Source organism: Canis aureus, chromosome 6 (assembly GCF_053574225.1).
Source record: "Canis aureus isolate CA01 chromosome 6, VMU_Caureus_v.1.0, whole genome shotgun sequence".
NCBI lineage: Eukaryota > Metazoa > Chordata > Mammalia > Carnivora > Canidae > Canis > Canis aureus.
Window position 1 is genome coordinate 55,107,807 of NC_135616.1, and position 21,794 is coordinate 55,129,600.

The 21,794-nt window shown below is 37.0% G+C and overlaps 1 protein-coding gene across 1 annotated transcript; it reads right to left on the reverse strand.

Annotated features, from left to right (window-relative positions):
- Window positions 1–9,518: 9,518 nt before the first annotated feature.
- Window positions 9,519–21,140, reverse strand: TNFSF18 (TNF superfamily member 18). The gene is made up of 3 exons (XM_077899719.1): window positions 20,951–21,140; window positions 14,926–14,956; window positions 9,519–12,021 (listed from the first exon to the last, which is right to left on the reverse strand). The coding sequence occupies exons 1-3, from the start codon at window positions 21,107–21,109 to the stop codon at window positions 11,675–11,677; spliced, it is 537 nt and encodes a 178-aa protein (XP_077755845.1). The 5' UTR covers window positions 21,110–21,140; the 3' UTR covers window positions 9,519–11,674.
- Between the last annotated feature and the right edge of the window lie 654 nt (window positions 21,141–21,794).

Here is a 21,794-nt window from a genome sequence, read left to right on the forward strand (position 1 = left end):
GAGCAGGGACTGCTGACATCTACCAATAAGGGTATGAAGCACTCTATGGAAATTTTTGCTTTACTGGAGGCTATACAACAGACATCTAAGGTGGCAATCATCCAGAACACCAAAGAGGGGAAACCCATGTAATTAAAGAAAATCAACTAGCAGACATTGTGGCAAAACAGGCTGCTAAAGAAATTATTTTGGGGGGTATCCTGATTCTTCACATAGATCTCTCCAGTTATCCCGGTATACTGCAAGAGATGAAAAACAAGCTAAAGAATGGGAATTTACTAATACAGAAACTATACTCCTCCTAGAGGCCTCAATCTATAGAAAACACTGGAAAAAGTTATAGCTAAAATTTGTCAAGAGACTAGCTTAATTAACTTGGGATAAAACATTGCCGTTGCACTACTCAGGATAAGGGTAGCTCCCCAAAGCAGGCTGAAATTAAGCCCATTTGAAATTGTGTGTGGGAAACCTTTCCAAGCTACAGTTTTGACTTCCTTGTCCTCTGAAATTAATCGTGAGTTAAATGTTATAAGGTATGTTCAAAATTTAAGTTAAATATCAAATAGGATGCACGAATTTGTTTCCACCAGATCCAGTTATGTGATCCAGATCTGCATCCTTTCATTTCTGGTGGTCAGGTGCTACTCATGACTTGGAGGGAACAGGGTCCTGATCACCAACTTGCTGCAAAGTGGATGGGATCACATGATATATTAGTAACCACATAATCATCTCAAGTTGGCTGGGATGAAAACCTTGGATACATCACAGATGGGTGAAGCAAGCCCCACTTGAGGAATCAGAAACACAATCTGAAGCTTCCTCATAGACATGTGAGTCAGCAAAACATTTATTCCATGAACTTACTTCAGCTTTTTATGCTATTTTACTACTAAAATGGGCTTAATAATACTTATAATAGGAGTTGGCGTGGATATGTTCGTCAAGTTGATTATGATTCACATAGCTAAAGGATGCTCTAAATGGGAGGAAACTGCTAAGAGACAGTTCCCAGTTTTTTAAGCCCTTACTTAAGGAGGGTACTAAGAATTATTTTCTAAAACAAGTCCAGTTGTTTCACTCCATGACCTTGCTCCGATGTCCCAATTCAGCAGGAACTAGTTAGGACTCTAATCCTTTTCCCTTTAGTTCTGTAAGGTTATGGGAGGAAATAATTGACAGGGGATTTATAGCAGGACTACGTCAGTCCCTAAGCACAATGGTAAGCTTATAGCAATTCATTCTGTTTAAAGTTTCTCGGGGAACTTGAAGAACTTGGTGTATACTCACTAAAGACAGCTGGCTGACTGCTCAAGTCCAAGTGGCAGCTGTAGCTGGTTTTTCCCCTGACCCCCAATCCAACTCTCTCCTCCTTTTAAAATCCCCTGCCTGCACTGAGATGGGAAAATGACTTTTTGAGACATTGGTGGGACATCTTGTTGGTTAGCTGGCTTTCTTGAATGAAGTTACTTTCTCTGCCCCAACACCTTATCTCTCAACTTACTGGCCTGTCGTGTGATGAACAGATTGGACACGAGTCCAATAACATTCTGAGCATATTTAAGGTAGGCTACGTGAAGCTGTGATGTTTAGTAAGTTAGTGATATGAAATGAATTCTCAACTTATATTTTCAACTTATGATGGGTTTATTGGGTTGTAATCCCATTGTAAGTCGAGGAAGATCTGTATTTTTGCATAAGATACCTTTTAGCTCTATAATTCTGTGATTTGAATTCATCTGTCTCTCTTACTAGATGTAGCCTCTTAAATCTCAATGCCTTCTAAATTTCCATATTGTCTATAGCATCTAACCGCACTTTGTACCTAGGAGAACCAGGATAAATATTTGTAGAGTAAATGAATGACCGAGTGAATGAATAATTAAGATATTTTCTTTGTATAAAATTAGTCACCATTATGTATGTAATTTAAATACTGTATTTAAATAAAATATACCCTCCATTTAACTGTGTTTCTAGAAAAGATCTAGAAAAGGCAACTAATAAGAATACACTATAGAGATTTAAGCTTTTTAATATTCATAATTCTAAGCACAATGCAAATATCAGTATGGTATACAAATCAATAAAACAAGAAGAGGCTGAATATGTACTTGGTTGCTCATTAAAGCTAAAAAAGAAGACAAATTTAAGATAGAGAAAAGGCATCCACCTAATATAGCTAGTTGTAAGATGATAATAACACAAAAATCATTGGCATGTATTGAACTTTCTGTTGCCAGAAATTGAAACTATACTGTGTAGTATAAATAATTTTCCTTACTTTATAGGTGAAAACACTTCCCTCCAGAGAAGCTACACACATTGCTCAAGCTGACATAGAGTGTTACTGTCAGAGTCAGGATTTGAATTGAAGCCTGTCTAAATCTAAATGCATCTCCTGGGGATCCCTGGGTGGCGCAGCGGTTTGGCACCTGCCTTTGGCCCAGGGCACGATCCTGGAGACCCGGGATCGAATCCCACGTCGGGCTCCCGGTGCATGGAGCCTGCTTCTCCCTCTGCCTGTGTCTCTGCCTCTCTCTCTCTCTCTCTGTGACTATCATAAAATAAATTAAAAAAAAAAATAAAATAAAATAAATGCATCTCCTAACCACACTACTCAATTGCCTCTCCTGAGATGATATAGCCTAGAAAATAACAGATATTTTCAAATATTTTGAAAGAACATCTTAGAGGTGATGGGCCTCATTTTGTTGAAGGGAAACAAAGGACAAAGGACAAAGGGTATTTACTCAAGGACAAAGGGTATTTACTGAGGTGATTTATAAACACCTGAATATTTATAAGGCACTGAATATTGTGTCAGAACTGCAGCATTCCTGGGCATTGACTGCAGCTTTTTCTTTGTGACAAGTTGCGTGGTTTCTCCTTTTTCTCCCATTCATATGGCAGCAACTTCTTCTTTTACAACAATTCTATACTTCCTGCCTGTCAAACAGCTCCATGGGATCATTTAACTTTTCTACTGCTAAATGAGAGATTTTCCTTCTGTGTTCTAGGTCAAATTCTTAAGAAAGGAAATTAGATTTTCCCAGTTTAGTGTTTTGTTTTTTTGTAGGTTTTTTTTTTGGGGGGGGGGGTTGTTTGAGAGGGCTATGGTTTGGTTTTTGTTTTTTTTTTGTTTTTGTGCAAGCCTGACTCATATTGTGCATCTCCAGCAATCTCCTGAGAAGAGAGTATTCTGACCAGCCAACATTAATACCTGGTCTGCTTGCCAAGTAGATGCCTCTTCCTTAGCCTTAAGATTATATACTCTCTACCATTCCACAACTCTCTTCACAATCAAGGTTTTACAAAGACTAGTATAGCTTATTGTCTCACCTTCCATGTACTCCACATCTAGCAACTGTATTCCTCATTTGTTTCTCACTCCTGGAAATCTGGATTTTTCCCCCATTATGCCACTGAAAATGATCTTGCTGCTGTCACCAACAATGGTCTTTCAGCAAAATCCAATGGGCAATTTTCAATCTTCATAGTGTTTGACTTCTTGGAGCTTCTGTTGTTGACTACTCCCTTATTCTTAATCACTCATGGTCTGTTTCTGTGGACGCACTCCACCAGTTGACCTCATTTGTCCCTGGATGATATTCTATAGGATTCCTTTCGTATGCCCATCCTCAAATACTGATGCTCCCAGATCTCATTCACTGGTTCCCTTTTTATTTTAAACTCTCTCTGTTGTGATATCATTCATGACAGTGACCTTACCCTAAAGGCTGTTGACTTTCACATATTCATCCCATCCCATGAGACACCTCCTGAGTTCTAGTTGCATAATAGTCATGCCCACTTGGATATTCTACAAACATCTCTCAAACCCTACACTTATAAAGCTGAACTCATTATCTCATCCCAAACTTTCTCTAGATTCTCCTTTCTATCCCCTACTGTGAAAACATCACCATCTCCTCAGTATCATCAAGAGGTTCCTTCCCTCTTCATTCCTCACCCTGAATCAATCACTTTATTAGTTAAGACTCTGATTTCAATTAATAGAAACCAACTTAATCCAGCTAACTAGGGTGGGGGCAGGGAGAGGAATTTGTTACGAAGGTACATAGGCTGCCCAATTGCTCCACATTTTTATCTTGTCTGGTCAATCCTGGGTAGTTAATCCTGGGCAAGTAAAAAAAAAAAAAAAAAAAAAAAAATTCCTTGGCAAGTCAAACTCAAGAGAATAGGCTTACATGTTAAAAACGAGGCTGCTTAAATCTACCCCAGTGGATAAGAAAGTCTGATAAGGAAACCACTATGACCTTGTCAGAAACCCCAGTGGTACCTTTCACAGTAACTAAAGTCTGATGATTCTATGACACAAAATTTTCTCTCAGTCTCCCTATTCCCATGACTAATGCCACTGTCCTTATTTAGATTCTCCTTCATCTCTATTGTCTACTCATTTAATGCCATTAGAGTAATTACATATAGATTCTCTGATCATTTGTGTACATATCTTTTTCTGCTAAATTCTAAACTGCTTCAGGACAGGCAATATATCTTTTGATTTTTGCATCCTCTCTGGTACCTATGTGGGATATAATTGGCTTTAGGAAATCATTATTCAATGAATAAAAGATGTATTCGGTATCTTAGGCCATTATTCACTGGAGTCCCCTTTACCTCATCACCTTGGCCTGCAAATTATGCCTGCCAATAACCTTCTGGTTATAATGAGAATTCCCATTCAGTGCTCTCTCTCCTGGAGGGGATGTATTGACTAATAAACTTCCATCTTAGTTTATACCTCATTCTCTTATGAGTTTGGTTACATGGTCCCTGCGATATTTATAAACTGTAACCCTTGGATAAAATTCCATGTGTGTACCTATAAATGTGAAGACTGGACTTTAGACATGATAACTTCACCGTTCTGAAATAACCACTCTGAAAACCCTTGTTGAAAAACTAACTCATTAACCAAGGCAGCATCTGTCAATATCTGTGCTCAGAAAGCACAGTTTGTGTTTATGAAAATATTCATTTGGAGTAAGTAGTAATAAATCTAAAGACTGTCAGTGCTTTTGCAGAGGCAATCTGTACACATTCCAAAATCTCACATGTTGCTGTGCCCTTTAATTGCTCTATAAAAATACCTAAGGAACAAAAATGCCTCTAGAGATACGGTTTCAAGTTCATGAGAGATCGATTTTCCTGAATGTGTTTGCCATAAAGAATGATCAGTAACATAATAAATATTGTTTTAAGAACCATTTTTGGAGAAGATACCCATGGATGTTTCTAATATAAATTTTTTATAAAAGCCAAAGGCACAAGCTTAACTTAAAATTTGGTGAAGACATTACTGTGGTAAAGCAAGCTAATGTGTTCCCTCATACTGTTTCCTAGAGAAACAAGGATAATTAAATGATGACTATCATAATGATAGCCATGGTATAGGTAATGGTGATAGCAGCCAACTTTCATTGAGCACTTGTTACGTGTATACTTAGAAATTTCAATGCATTACTTAGAGATTTAAAACACCTAGAGGAATGGAAGTGAGCATACCATTCTGAGAGGTTGTTTGCAACATATGTATCTTATATCTTGCTGGTCATTCTAACCAAGAATGAGAGTCTCATCTTTTTTTTTTTTTTTTTTTTGCCTATTCATTTATATGCCTTGAGTTCCTTTAATGTTAAGCACTATTTTAGGTGCTACTGATACCACATTAAACAAATAAAATGCTTTTATCTTAGGACTTCTATTGGGGAGGAAAAAGAATAAGAGAGATGTTAAATATCTCAATTTGAGAAATGGCAAAGGTCAGAAATTTAGGGATAAATCCAAAACTGTACTAAAAATCTATGGCAGCCATGATTTTAGTGTCTACTATGTATCAAGAATTTTACATAAATTAGTGGGTATTTGAAACCTATTTTAAATTTATTATTTGACTCAACAAAAATTTTTATTAAGCTCCAACTATGTGTCAGGCATTAGATAAGTAACAGGAAGCAAAATAAATAAGAAAGGTCTCCAAGAGGGCAAGTAATTTGTCCAAGATCCAAATAAGTAGTAAATGGCAAAATTGAGATTTGAAAAAAAAGTTTGTCTGGCTATAAAGGTAGAAGTTATGAAGCTATTGAAATAATTTTAGTGGCACAGACAAGAGACATAATAGAAAAGAGGTCAGATTCTCTTTGAAGGTAAAGACAACATGATTTCCTAACAGATTAAATGTACGAAAGACAGGAGTTCAAGAATGAATTCATGACTCAGAGGTTTTTGCCCTATGCAATACAACTGAAATGGCGGGGGGAAGGCTTCACGAAAAGCTGGTTTGGGGAAACATTTTGGACATGTTGGGTTTGAGATGTCTGTTATACCTCCAATGTGAAACTGTTGGGTAAAGAGCTGGATTTACAAGTTTGAAGTAAAGGAGAGCAACTTGGGCAAAAGCTGAATAGGTGAGAAATGACAGCATACAGGCAGATAATGTAGTATTGATTGTAGAAAGGCTCAGATGCCTTAGATTACCAACGTTCAAATGTGAGAGATGCCATTAGGTTATGAAAAGTGAAGAGCCTGACTTTTTTAAACTTAGAGGAAAGAAGGCCATTTGCTTTTGTGATGAGAGATGAATTATGTTAAATCTCATGGGCTGCACCAGCATTGGTTTTGTTGTTCACTTTGTTTTGCTTTCTTATTTGTTTGTTTAGAAGATTCGACTCTTTTTATATACTTGAGAAATATTTAGCTGAGATTCATTACATGCCATAAAACAGCAATTCTTAAACTGTAGTGTGCATAAGAATAAGCAACTGTCCAGAGGTTATTAAAAGATCCATTTGATCCCTAGTCTTCATTCCTAGAAACACTTATTCAATAGACTTAAATGAAGCCTAGAAGTCACTTTGTTTCTTCCAAGCATCCTTGGTGGATCTGATGTAGAGTCCATAGACTTCACTTTGAAAACCTCTACTATTGATCATTGAATAAATTGTTTGGCCTTAGGATATTATAAAGACAGTTGCTTCTTGGTACATCTGCCCAGCAAAGCTTAAAACAAATGGAATTTTGTCCTGTTTTAGTGCTACAAGATGAGGTAGCTTACTGGCTATCTTCCCTTAGTGCAAGTGAATTTTTAAGGTTCTTTGCCTTATTTACATAAATAATGTTCCTCAGAATGTTTTGATGGGGAAGGAGGAGAGTACTTGAGAACAGTAGACAATGGGATGGGAGATGGCTTTCCCCACTGAACTCCATTATCCAGTGTACATACAATAATGCTAAGTTCTCACCAATGCTCAAGTAAATTTATGATTTACTTATTCACCCAATAGACAAAAAGGACCCTAAGTCAGGCACGGTGTCAGACCCTGGACTCTTAGACATCAGATTCCTCTCAGAGACTAGCCCACTGGATAAGAGATACAACCCATAAGCAAGGAGGAAATGTAAGATGCTCTCCGGGTCTTTCATTCTGCAAAACTTAAACACACCAGTTCATCCCAGTCCAGCTTGGACTCTGCATACTTGAGGCCCAGGAACATGCTACTCCATAGTGTCCCTGGATAACACCAAAGCTGGGTGGAAACAATCACTCTGGACACTAAAATCAGAGATTCACATTCTGATTATGCAGTTGAAGCAAAGAAGAAGTTGGTTTAATCTAATGATTCTGTTCATTGAATTTTCATTTTCCTATTCCCAAACACTTCCCGAGTTCTTTGAAGCAGATCCTATATATACCCTCCAGTCTACTTTCCCAGGTAGTATAATGGGATTCATCAATATCGCTGTGTTCTTGGAGTGAGAGCTCAACTAAGCTGCTTTGAACTCCTTAAACTAGTTAACTGCTAACAGAATCCAGTACAGAATCCAGTACATTCAAATAAAACAAATGGGGAAGTATGCATTTTACTATCTAGAGCATTCATTGTGGATCTAGAATCTACTTAGAGCTCAGTATCAGGGGAAAGTTGCTTTTTCTTGATAAAACAATGTGTGTTAAAACATTTTTTTAATGGAAGAAACAACTCTATTTCCTTCCTTCATGCTTCTCTAATTTTCCTTGATTTTCAAGAAATTAAAAGCAATGTTTTAGGTTCATTTGTAATTATGTTCTTAAGTCAAACTTTCTGAACAATACTTTTCCTTTCCCTCTGCCTTTGTATTAAGACTTCATTTTATTGCTCCTTATGATGAGAGTTTGGGGCTTTTTGTATTTCTGTTACCATAGTTCTCTCTGATCCCTTTTTGACATTTAAGAGTATAACTAGGTGTTAAAGTGGGACCCAATGTGATTTTGTTTCAACTCAGTCATAATATGAACAAATTAAGATACCAACCAAAGTGAGAGTAAGACAATTGCCCCCATCAATATGCAGAATTTACAAAAGGAAATGAAGGTAAGCCTTTTCCCCTAATACTCTTTGACACATTAGCTTAATCAAAGACATAAAATGAGGCCAGAGTGGTAAGAAGGAGAGTTTGTATAACATTTATAAAGAAACAGCTGCGGCCATGCTGTGAGTCCTCAACCACTCAGTTTGCAGGAGGAATGGGGAACCATAAAACTTTTCAACCTTAAGCCTGGTAGAGGACTTCAAGGAAACCCCTAAAAGAGCTTTGAAGTATATTTCTTGTAATTGGGAGATAGAACTAGTACCTGACTCCCACCAGAGAAAGCAAAAGTTGACAGTAAGCTAGAGTTTGACCCCACCCAGCAGATCTGTTGGGAAGAGGAAGGCCAACTCCTTGGTAGTAGATATGGGAGAGTCTTGCTACAATCATACTTTCTGAGTTTGTAGGTGCAAGGCATGTGTAAACGTTTGTTGAGGATAGATGTGGGACTCAGAGGAGTCATGACCCCTAAGGTGACTTTGCCAGTGTCACTAGTGATTCCCAAAATAGAGATGCATCCTATCAGATCAAGAAAAGTGTATGTATCAAGGTATCCTTTATAAATTCTACTTGAAAGTAATCCTCAGACTCCTCACCCATAAATTGATCAAGTTTTTGCTTCTCCTTCTCACATAAAAAATTAAAAAAAAAAATCCTCTCACACCCACCAATGAAATTGCTTCTTTGAGATCAAACACAAAAAGACAGCAATTTCGTCTCCAAGATGAAACAGATACATTTCATTTAAGGAGTTAGTTTGCCCCCATCAAATGCTCAAATGCTTCATTACTTTTTAATTAACTGCCATCTTCAGAGACTTAACCTACAACGATAAGTTTTGATGGGCAAAATGAAATGTAAAAAACAATTAGTATAAGAGGTGTTGGTGATGGCTTTGTTGGTGAGGATGACTGAGGTGGAGTTGAGGAGGTAAGTACAGGTCAGAATGTGAAACTCTCTGACTAACTCATCAGAGATTGGGACAGCTATAATCAAAAAGCTAATTGCATCCAGCTCTCACTTTTGCCTAACACTAGCCTCGTAAGTGTTTCATATGGTCAAGGATCTCTCTGATGCACCTTGAAGTTCTCAACATCACTGACTAAACTGATAACCCACAGATAAGCCAGCTACAGTCCACTTACCAATATACATTTATTATAGGTTTCAATTATTCAAAGAAAAAAGAAAACAGAGTATACATGAAACCAAAGGCTGAAATTACAGCATCAGGAAAATTTAAAGGTCATCTTGTTGTTAGCCATCGCTCTGGCTGCAGCTGCTGAGGATCACTCTTGCTCTGAGAAATCATGATGACGTTGGACTTTTGCTGGGAGTATACAATCTCCCTTTCTCCCTTGCCTGCCTTGACTGTCCCAGGAATGAGGTGGGAGCAGAGAGGAGTCATTACGAAGGAGAGTTTTATAAACAGTGGTGTGATGGTGAACAGGCTTTCCGAAAGGAAAATCCCTAATTTGCTGTGTTGTCAATTCCTATGACATAAATTGTCCTCTCATGGCCAACTTCAAGGATGACTATAAATAATAACCAGATTGCAAAATTTTGAAAATTTAACAATCAGCTGTCATGAGCTAACTGCTTGCTCACTCCAGCACTTAAGCACACTCTTGTTTATAACTCAACAACAATCAGTAACAAGTTTCTATAAATACATGTTATATAACTTTAATTTCCTGAGAAGATATGCAAATGCAAGACAAAGAAGATATCCAGGTCTTTGGCCAGTACAGTTACTCAGCAGATTTTTTTTTTTAACAAAGCCTAATAAATATCTTGGCCTCAGGCTTAGTCTGCTCCCCAACAATTTTTATTGCATATAATACAAATAGTTTTAAATTAGCTTTATATGTAATACTATTAGTTAACATAATGCAGCTTTTTACAAATATCCATAAATATTTTGAATTGGGTTATCATGTAATCATATTACATACCTTTCAACAAGAAAGCTAATTAATTTAACAGAATCTAAAGCTTTAGCAGACTATCATTGAATTGAAGGCTATTCATTATTTTTAGAAGTTAACACATTTGACCAAGACAAGTTCTTTAAAGTAAGGAAGTGGATTTGGTTGGAGTAAGCCCTAAGCAATACCCTTGTGCTCCCTGTTTCAAGCAGGGAAAGGAAAAGTAGTTTGCTAAGAAAGGAGAGATCAGTTGTAGTTTTATTCTACCCACCTTGGGCTGAAAGAGAATGTATCTCCTAATAATTAAATCTACTAAACTTTAATAAGTTTTAAAGTCGATACTAACCCTAAAGCTGAGATAGTATGATACACTGGGGAAACCAACCGGCCCCATGAATCATTAGTTCTATGGATTGAAGCAAATTACCTATGTTCTAGATGCCTTCTTATTTTCATTGTTTAAATTGTGCCAAAAACACCTGCCCCATTCACTTTATAGAGTTGCCCTATGATATATGAAAGCACTTTGCAAACTGTGGAGAGCCAGCTAAAAATATGAAATTATTACATGACAATATATTTTTTGATGATGCCAATTTCTGCGGTTTAATTTTTATGATTACTAATGATTACTCTTTATTTACTACTGACAACATTTAGACATACATAAACAACAACTTCTCATGGGCCCTACATGAAGGAGGGCCCTTTGACTAACTGGTTTTATTAAGCATTCTGTATCCTGAATGTGATGAAATCAAGGGAAATTCCTAAGTAAAGTGCATTCCGTTCTATGCTGTCCCAATAGTTCTCTAACTTTAGAGAACATGTCTGTCTTCTTAATATTACCACATCTAAAGTGGGGTGTTGTTGGCATATCTGTGGCCACCCTCCAAGTCTGGCCACTTTTAATAGGTGGGCCTCAAAAAACATGAGTACAGGAAGAATAAAGTGATACAGACCAAGAATATAAGAACAAACCCAGGCTACTCCCCTGAATCTTTTTTTTTTTTTTTTTTTTTTTTTTTGCATACCAGGTAAGTCTCCCAGGGCAATAAGACAATTTTTCCACCCAAGCATTCAAGAAGTAGACAAAGACTCTTCGAGAAGCTTCTGTCCCTGAGCTACCCACAGTCATTTATCATGGGTTAGTAAAGCATCTTTGCTGACCCAATGTCAGGGGTAAGCGAATATCTCTGGGCTGCCTTTTGAGTCTTTTTCAGATAAGCTTGAGAGATGCAAAGTCACATGCAAAGGGATTCCATTTGTGTTGATTTGTGTACTCAAACTGTGGGTGTTGAAAATCTGCCTCCTCCAACACACTCACCAGCATCTCTGCATGTGCTAAAGATGATGCAAAGGCCAAATCAAGTCTAGGAGATAAATTGGGGATTTGCCAGCAATAAAATCCCCCAGTATGTAGTATTTTTTAGAACCTGATGTTCAGCATTGAATATCAAGTCTAGTATATCTCCAGCATGTAATTCATAAGTCCCTCCTACATTTTGAATTTTAGAGTTGTTTGTTAGAGCTTGTATGATGTCTTCATTTTTATATAGCCGCACCTCAAAAGGAGCTGGTTCCTTGTAGGCTGTATTGGGAGCCACTTGGCCATAAATTAGATATAAACCATTCTGAAGTATCTCCAGTTTCTCATCAGCTGTCTTATTCACACAAGGAAGCTTAGGATATGTTATTTGCCATTTTGAAGGTAATGGTCCTGTAAAAAATTTATAAAGGAGGGGGAAAAAAAAGGAAAGCATAGTTATTTATTTCCTTCCTTTCCTGATTATAGTTCTTTCTTACTTCCAAGTTGTTTCTTAGTCTATATAGTTCTCTCCAACCAAAATTTTAGTATTTTGTTTTAGAGAAACTTGTTGTAGAGAAATCTCTTGATTGGGGAATTCTAAAGAAATGGACTTAGGATAGAAAAATGGGTTGTTAAGTTTTAGGTGGCATTTCATCTCTTGTCAATTAACATTTGTGAAGGGAAATAAAGAAGGAGGAAGGGAAAGAGGAATCACAAGCCAGGATTGTGATAACCAAACGTGGCAGTCCATGCATATTCATCCTTTTCTATGTAAGTACTATTTACTGTGTATCATTTTATTAGTGAGACCTTTCTCATCAATCTACATAAAATAGTGGTCTCCTGCCACTCTCTCCCTTTATCCCGCTTTAGTTTTCCTTATAGAAAGTGTGTCGCCATCTAGCATATTATAAATTATATATTATAAATCATATATAAATTATAAACAAAAAATTGTTTATTTTTTATATTATACCCACTTGAATATAACATCTTTGAGGACAAGTGCTTCACTATTTTGTTCATTGCTATATCTTTAGCACCTAAAAGAGTTCCCGGAACCTAGTGTGTCCTCAATAAATATTTCTTGATTGAATGATACATCCATGTTCCTGAATTTGGTGCATTGTGTCTAAATTATGGCTCTTCTTTTTAGTTTATGGGTATATACCCGAGATCTAATTGGGATATCATTATCCAACTCTTCAAAAGTAACTACTAGTAAATTCATGAGTTTATAAATGGAAATTATTTGAATTTGACTGTTTAAAGTATTCCTAGTTTAATACTGTCACAGAGGATGGGAAAAGAATCAAGACTCGATCATTTATTTCATAGGTATATGTGGAATGTACATATCTTCCTAATGTTAATTGTTTTTGCATAGTAGTGTGATTTCAGAGCCCAAGGCGGTGTATTGATCCTTCAAAATACTTATTTGGCCTGTTCTCTAATTCTCTGTAATTTTTTCTTAGGAAGGCAAAGTCTGATAACTACAAAGAAACCTTGATAAGAAAGCAACCCAGAAGGGATCACATGTTGATGTAAATTCTTATTTATATATAAATGATTGATTATAAAGCTCTGAGGGTAGATTCTAAAGGAGAATGAAGGAGAGATCATTAGAGCAAGAAGCAAAGTCTCTCTGTATCTCCAATGAACCCAAAGCCCAGTGAATTTCTTCCTGCTTTACATATAATATGCAGTAGATAATTGGCAAGTCACCAGGAAAAAGTGTCACTGGTTCTCTTATTCTGTAATAAGGACCACTTAAAGACTTGAAGCCACTCAGCAACACTTGAGGTTCTCAACATTTTATCACCTCAAGAAGGAATTTCAAACATATCATGATTTCCACTCCATTCACTAGGAAAACAAAAACAAATTACAAAGGCAGAGACAAGATTCCTCAAAAAGAGATTCCTTAATCCCAAAGCCAGGGAAGTGTGGCAATTCGAACTATATAGGAAAACAGGAGTTGCAGTTAACTTTAGAAATGTTCTGCTCCCCACTGAAAATGTGTGTGTGTGTGTGTGTGTGTGTGTGTGTGTGTGTGTGGCCTGAAACACATAAACAATCCAAATGTATTTATTTTCAATTTTGTATGTATTCTAAGAAATACCCTAAGGCCCGGTGTGACTGGAAACTTTAATGGTTTTCTTAGCAAGTACCGGGTCACTTTAAGGGAAAGTGGCTAGAAACTGAGAGGACAGGAGAGCACAAAGGAAATAGCCATTTCCTTGGCTTTCATTCCTTTTCTATACATTTGTAAACAAAAATGCACAGAGCCAGCACGGGGTTAGGACAGGTGTTACTTCTTGAGGCTGGTGTTTTGCAATCTGTGTGTGTTCTGGGAATGAGTCCCTATTGCATGGTTTTCACTTTTCTTCCGTATACACAAAGATATGTGGGAAAAAAAACAAAGCCTTGGATTCTTTCACCCTTGGTGGGACTCTTCCTTTCCACTCTCCCCAGTTCCTTGGCCTCCTGCTTCTGAGACTCCATCACACCCTCCACTCCACCAAGTAAGCTGAACAATCTGTGTATTTAGCAAACATAAATGCCCCACAACTTTATCCTAATCTCTATTTGGCTTTCTTAACCTCGAGACAGAGGGACTTTTTACCCTTTTAGTTTAATTTTTCTGCCTATGTGGAAAAACAAAAACAAAAACAAAAACACACACACACAAAAAACACCACGTGCTGTACTGAGCATCAGCAATATGTGAAATGTGAGAACTTTGAGTTGTAGAAATTTGTAACTTGTGCTTATTAAAAAGCAAAATTAAAGGTGGATTCCTGGATTTCAGGTCCTGGCCCTGTAAGAGTGATGTGTATTCCGGCCCAGAGAAATGACCTTGAATGTAAGCTTTATCATTTATGAGAGAGACACAGGCTGAGGGAGAAGCAGGCCCCATGCAGGGAGCCCGACGTGGGACTCGATCCCGGGACTCCAGGATCCAAGGGAAGTTTTCTAGAGCCCGGAGGAGCCCGGTGAGGGGGGCGCGGGATGCTGAGGATTCCCCGGGGCCCACACCCAGTCGTCTCCATCTGCTCATCCGCCTCCTGAGGGTGATCCCCGGGTACCTGGAGGCGTCCAATAAAAGAAATCGTTGGGAAAAAAAAAAAAAAACAACAACTTGGACTTGTCTGTTTGGCTTACCTCTGATGTCTCAGCTGCTAGAAAACTGCTTGACACAAGATAAACAGTTATAAATAGTGGTTTAAAAATGACTAAAGTAGGATATGGGCTTCCTTCTTGTATCAAATGCTAAGAAAAGTAAAAAGGAGGTATGAAAGATAGGTTACTCACCAAACTTAGCTACACAGGGCTCACTGGCAGTCTGTAGAGGAAGAAAAAGAGGAATTGGTCAGGAGAATGACAGTGTCACAGACTTCTTGGTTGATTTATTTAGAGCTTCAGATCCTGAAGCAAACTTCTTTTCCCTAGTCATATTAAAAAATTCTTCCCTCCACCTTGTCTCACCTGTCTCAGCTTTCCATTGCAGACGGCTGGTTCTGTCCTTTCCCTTTTATTACCTAACTGCCCTTTTGAGTCTTCTAGACAAAAGTTAAGTTCTCCTCCCATCCACCTAACCTCTACCCACAGGGCAACTATTTTATCTTGAATTCTCTTCCTCTTGGGCTATAGAAATTATCTATATGTAGTAGTCTCTATGCCCCATCAGTACACAAGGTGATCCACTGGCATGTGAAAAGAAAATAATATAATGTCTAGTTAAGTTTATTTTTATTTTTAATAATATTAAATCAAACTATAGAAATACTCACCATGAAGACTGGTAAAGCTGCCCTCATTTAATATGCAGACAATCACACCACTTACATTAAGTGAGATACTGTGAGGAGACTAGTTTCAAAGTATCGTAACATACCACAGTTTACTTGCTACAAGAAGCCATCAGTGCGGCTAATTCTATAAATACTGGTATTTAAACGCCAAAGGCTTTAAAATACTTAGTAGTAAAATAAGATATTATCACAAAATATTTTTTGTACCATGTATAGTTCTTTGGTTTCCCTGCAGCAAAGTGCTTAGGAGACTTTTTGAACTTAAAGATATTGCACATTTTTTTATGGAATTTCTTTGGCTGCTATGGTAGGAATAAAGCAAACAGAGCCCATGGCAAAAGCAGTGAGACCAGCCAAAAATTCACTATAATCATCTAGCCAAGAAAGCATGATGCCTCTGACCAAGGTGCTGGCTATCCTGACATGGATATGTGATGAGAAAATGAGAAGAAAAAGATGACTTAAAGATGTTGGGCATCAGTAATTGAAAAGATGAAGTTGTTAATCACTGCAATGAACAAGATTCAAGAGGAGTAAATTGAGAGGAAAGAGTGATGAATTCACTTTTGGACTATCAAGTTTGTGATGCTTATTACATATCTAGGTAGGAGTGTCAGCTAGGCAGTCAGACCTATGAGGATGGAATGTAAGGAATTCTGATGGTATAAAATTTGGAGTCTTAAGCTGTTGTGTGACATTGTAAGACATGAGATCATGTGAGATTGTTCTGGCAGTGAGTATAGATAGAGAGGAGCATTGGAACACTGCAATGTTTGGAGGTCAGGGAATGAGGAAGAAACACCAAAGGAGATTAAGAATGAAAGGCCAGTGAGTCAGAAGGGAAACCTGGGGAGTGTGATGTTGGAAACCCAGAGAAGAAAGTATTGCAAGAAGTGGTCAGCTGTATCAAATGCTGCTGAGTCAAGCGAGAAGAGGACAGGGAATTAACTGATGGATTTAACAATACAGTCGTCACTGGGGTTCTTGGCGAAAGCAATTTCTGGGATGTGATGAGGACAGAAGCTTAATAATTAGAATGTCTATAAAGTTAAATGAGAAAAGGGAAATTGGGGGAATTTTGCTGTAAAGTAAAATAGAAAAATTAATTGGAGTCTCGACGGGGATAGGCGGTCAAAGAAATTTTTGTTGTGGTGGTTTCGTTTTAACATGAGAGAACTGACAACATGGTTATCTGTTGCCATTTGATGACAATGTTCCAGTAAAGGGGGCAGGGGAGGATAGAATTTAAGAGCTGGGGATAATTGTTGGAGCAATGTCCTTGAGTAGGTAAGAGGGGATAGAATCTGGTTCACAGGTGGCCTTACATAGGTACGTGAATAATTCACGCACAGTGACAAAAGGGAAACATAGTCTATGTGAACAAACTTGCAGTTAAGTGGTAGATATGCTAGGGAGTTTTGGAACTTCTTTCTTGCCTACTTCTATTTTCTCATAGAAATTGAAGGCAAGGCTTTCAGGTAAGAAAAAGAATGGGGAAAAGTTATTGCATGTTTAAATAGAAGTTAAAGGAATAAAATAGTCAAGTAGAGGAGAATGGAGACATATAGGTTATGACAGTCAAAACCATGAATCAAAGTAAATTAACTTCGAATATAGCCTTCAAATTATTGTATCACAAAGTGTTAAACTAAGATTAAGAATATAAAAGAAACACTTTTGTCAAATTACTGAAATTTTATTTTGATTAGCTTAGAAATGTTTATATCATATTAACATATAGAATATAATATTCTGGTAAAAGAAAAACAGTCTTGCACTGTGAATAAACTAGAGCAAGCATGTTATTTAGTTTATCCTTATAAGTTTCCATTTTGTGTATCTTTTTATTATATATAGTATTAGTACTTCTATGTAACATAATAAATTACCATACATGTTGTTATTGTACTAAAAATATTTTATTGATAAAGAGGTGCAATAAAAAAGCTTGGATTCCTACAGTTGTTTTTGCTCTTGCGATTATTTCATCCTCCTTTTGGGATTTCTTAAAAGAAATGCTGAAATTCAATTTAGTTTGATCCATGATAGTCATGTGGTAGGGATTTCCTTATCTTCAATTTTCTCGTTTATAAAATGGAGGACAAAATAGCATCTAGCTCACTGAAGGTATTTATGGGTTTAAATGTAATAATTGTTAAGGAGGACTTTTCTCAGACAGATCTGGTCCTGCTAATTAAATATTACCTGTTTCAATAATGATGCTGATTTTGATGAAGAACTGAAAAAAAACATGAATCACCTGTATTCCCAACTAGCATTGTCAGCAAGAAAAAATACAATTTATAGTCCTTACCTCTTAAGCAGTTTATAGTCTTTCTAGAAAGATGATTACACACATGAGGCAATTGGGTAACAATCTAAATATAAATGAGTGCCAAAATATGTGGCACTGATAGGATCTGTGGTGTCTACTATCATTCATAAAGAGTGTAGGGAAAAACCTAAGGCCACAGACAAATTAGTTGCCAGAGACAGAAATCCCGAATGCTGTACTTGGACTGCTTTAATGTCTATTTCTGAGCTATGTCAGAAACCACCACTAACATTTTCTATTGCCACAAATCAAAATCTATCTAATCACAAAAATCATCTATTTGGCAACAAGGGATTCTCTTTAGCTGAGGAAATGAAATAGATGAGCAAGGAATATCCATTTTGTTAAAAATCTTTTTAAATTGATCTGCACTATGATGTCAATAATAATGATGTAAATATTAATCACTACAATTTATTCAGAGCCTACTATGGGTCAGGTACTATACTGTCTCATTAATCCTTATTGCAGGTCTATGGGATAAGAACTAGCATGCTCATTTGCAGATGAGGAAGTGTGTCTGAGAGGGATTAAGTAATTAGTCCAAGGTCATATAGCTGATAAGAGGCCATGCTGAAATCCAAACAGTCTGTCTGATTCAAAAGTCTCACCCCCACTACTCTGTGGGGGCAGTTTCTATTTATAATTCTGTTGATGTTTGGAAGGGGTAAATATCCATTTATAAAGAAGCATATGGGACTTCCCATTTAATTTAATTCATTTTTGCTTTTGAAGGAGCAATTGCTCTTGTAACCCCATTATGATTTAAGCCCAGATTTAAATGTCTGGGTTCAAATGGCCAAAACAATCATTCTTTCTCCAAACTAATCCTAATATAGATCATCATTTGGAAATAGACTCTCTTCTGCTTTTAAGAACAAGCACAACTTCCCCTTTAGGAAGCATCTTTCATTTCATTGAAGCAGGAGTCTCTTCTGAACATTTGGTTTTCGGGTTTGGCATTTTTTTAAAGATAACTTCTATGAGGTTATTTTCACTGAGGGGTAGACCAAACTTCTTGGGTTCATAGTCAATACTTTCAGTTGTTCAACTGAAACAATCCAACATCAAAACAATCCCTTTGAAAGATGGGGTGAGAGGGGAGAAAAAAATGTTCTCCCAAGGAAATTTCTGTTGGTCTAGAAGGACTAATCTTCCTATCTAACACTTTTTGAATTAGTGCCTAGAGAAGTTGGAAAGTGGGATTTTGTATATAAAAACTAAAGTGGAGACCAAATAAAATCTCCAAGGTTTATGCATATTGTAAGAAGGTGGAAGTGGCCACCTCATAATGACTCAACATCCGCTAGCCACTCAGTCCTCCTTTCCTAAGATACTTTTTTTGTGACCATTAAGGAAAAGGAAGTTTAGGCAAGTGGAAAGTGAGTTAATATTGTATCATCAGCTAGGCCATTGGCTTGTGCTATAGGAAATAAGCCTTTATGTCATCCAATCAGGACAATATCCTGAAAACCTTTTAAATTTCCCCAAACTTGAAATAAACTTGGCTATTTCTGTAGAGGCGGAAGTTTTCATTGAGAAGATGCATGTTGTCTAGGAGAGAGAATCAGAGTTCAAACACATGGGATTGGTCAAGTTCAATTCTTGAAAGAGGTGTCCTAGATGCCTCTGGCATTATTAGACATCCCAATAACTACTGTATTCCTTTGAGAAGAACATTTCCTGTCTGTTTTATGCATTGATACCCCAGTTTATGCAGAAATGGATAACAGGTATAACATATCCTACATTCTTCAGGGAAATCTGGCTAAACCTTGAAGGGGCTTTTAGAGGGATTAAGTATTTCCAAAGTAAGCTATTGCTATTCTCAACCTTCCTCTTCAGAAATCAAAACACTCAGAATTCCTGACAATTCTTTTCTTTCTTCTCAAAGGTTCACTGTTCCAGAAAGTTCAGACTTCTGTTTGATAGATACATTCCTGGAGAGAATGGGGGTATGATTAGAAATGCTTCTGTTGCATATCCTAGTGTACAGTTAGGGAATACAGATTAATAGGTGACTGTATAAAAATTTGGCCAAAGCTGCACTTGCCCTAAGTTGACATCAGCAAGTACAAGGTACTTCTTTTTGCATCTTTTCTCATTTACTTTTAAATATCTTAATTAGTAGAGACATGTCATTGAAACCCTCACTGGCCAATCACCTTAGAAAAGTGTTTCCCCAGGTGCTAATTTCATATCATAGCCCTTTCTTAGACAGGCATATACTACCTTATTCTCTCTAAGGCTCAGAATCTCCAAATGTACCCAGAAATAGACTAAAATCTTAAATTAAATAAGGCATTTCTTCTTTTATTTTTGATCAATATTATGTAGTCAACCATCAGAAAAACTTCAGCAAAAACCTAAATATCTCCATTTCCTTTACTAGATCCACAACTTGGATTGGAGCTCAATGGGAAATTCCTGATAAGCATCAGGGGCTTCCCAAATAGTAATGTGCTCCTCCTTCCTCCATGAAGCCTTCCCTGATCACCCTAGTCCAAAGTGATTGTCCCCTATTTTGAATTCCTAAAGTATCTATGTTCTATACTATCCTTAGATAAATTATTAATCACTGTATTTTATACCTAGAAGGGGCACTGTAATAAACAAATCCATTCTCCTACCACCATTTTTCAGATGAAGAAATTGAGAACTAGAAAGATTAAATGTCTTTCTTAAATTCATACAGCTAGGGTAACCTAGAACCAGAATCCAGATCTTACTCCTAGTTCAGTGCCAATTCCTTCCACAAAAATGCACTAACCACCTGTTGCCTACCTTATTCTTTCTTCCATTATCTTCTTAAATCTTTCCCCTCAATAAGATGATAGCTTGCATCCCATTCGTTGAAGGCAAACATATGTTTTATACCTTTATTCCACCAAGAGGGTTTAGCAGAGTTCCAGAAAGGGAGAAAATATTCCAAGGCATCTGTCAATTGATTTAATTAAGTGATTCTATCTAGCCCAGTTATGCATCTAACACTTGGCATTTTCTAATACCTTTTATTTCAAAATATTTAGATAAGCCTAAAAAGCCATATGCCACAACAAAATTGAAATTCTTTTTGCATTATCTGTACCCACACATCTCTTCCAATTAGCTCTAACAGTACTGAGTGACAATGATAATAACTAGACTTACAAAAGAAAAACAGCAATTATAGGTACTGTTGTCTCCTTACCTTGAATGGAAGAAAAGTAAGAATTAATGTGCTGAAGGAGCAAATCAACAGCAAAGTAACTGTTGTTGAGTAGAGCAACCATTGCTTCCAGGATGGTCTGTGTGTCCCTTGAGGACTTGAATGGCTTAAAGACATATCTTCCATGTGGCTCAAACTCATTCTCTGTAGGAATACAAGCTCTGGAAGGCAGAAATTCACAAGTGATGGGCCAATGATGCAACTAGTCAGTTTTGTGGTATGGTAATTGGCAGTGGGTGTAATAGGCGGGGTTTTCCTTCTGATTCTGTGTGTTGGAAAACGATACTTTTGGGCTAAGTGATGACTCTTATTTGGCACAAGACCAAATGCACTGAAAGGAACAGAAGGCTAGAAGCCAACACAAGGAACATTCAGAGGAAAAACGTTCTTTTCTGAAGCACAAGGAAGTATAGTACTGTGCAGCATTACAAATTATTTTCGGATAAGAAAATTATTTTTATAAGGAGAAATAAAGCTCAAGACTAAGCTCTATCATGCTCTAGGTATCATGTATGTGTAAGGAAGGGGTTGAGGAGCTTGGGAGTCTCGGGCGCATGGTTTGAAAAAAGAAAGCTTCATCAAATTTCTAGGATACAAAATGTTCATTCTGAAACAGTCTATAGAAAACAGTTGTATTACTAGAATTTCATTTGAAAAAAATATAAATACAATAAGATATTCTCTCATATCTCATTATTTTAAAACCTTGAAAATTCAATGGTGGCATCAAATAAAATTATCATACAAAAGGATATTTTCCTACACCCTGTGATGAGCTTATACTCTACTCCAAAATACCTGAGTTTCTTTCTGGCACTCAAACTGC

Coding starts and splice junctions, on each gene's coding strand:
- TNFSF18 (XM_077899719.1), bottom strand. CDS start 21,109: ATGAGTTTGAGCCACATGGAAGATATGTCTTTAAGCCATTCAAGTCCT. Junction 14,957..20,950: donor TTACTTTTCTTCCATTCAAG/GTAAGGAGACAA, acceptor CTTCCTCTACAG/ACTGCCAGTGAGCCCTGTGT. Junction 12,022..14,925: donor GCCCTGTGTAGCTAAGTTTG/GTGAGTAACCTA, acceptor AATTTTTTACAG/GACCATTACCTTCAAAATGG.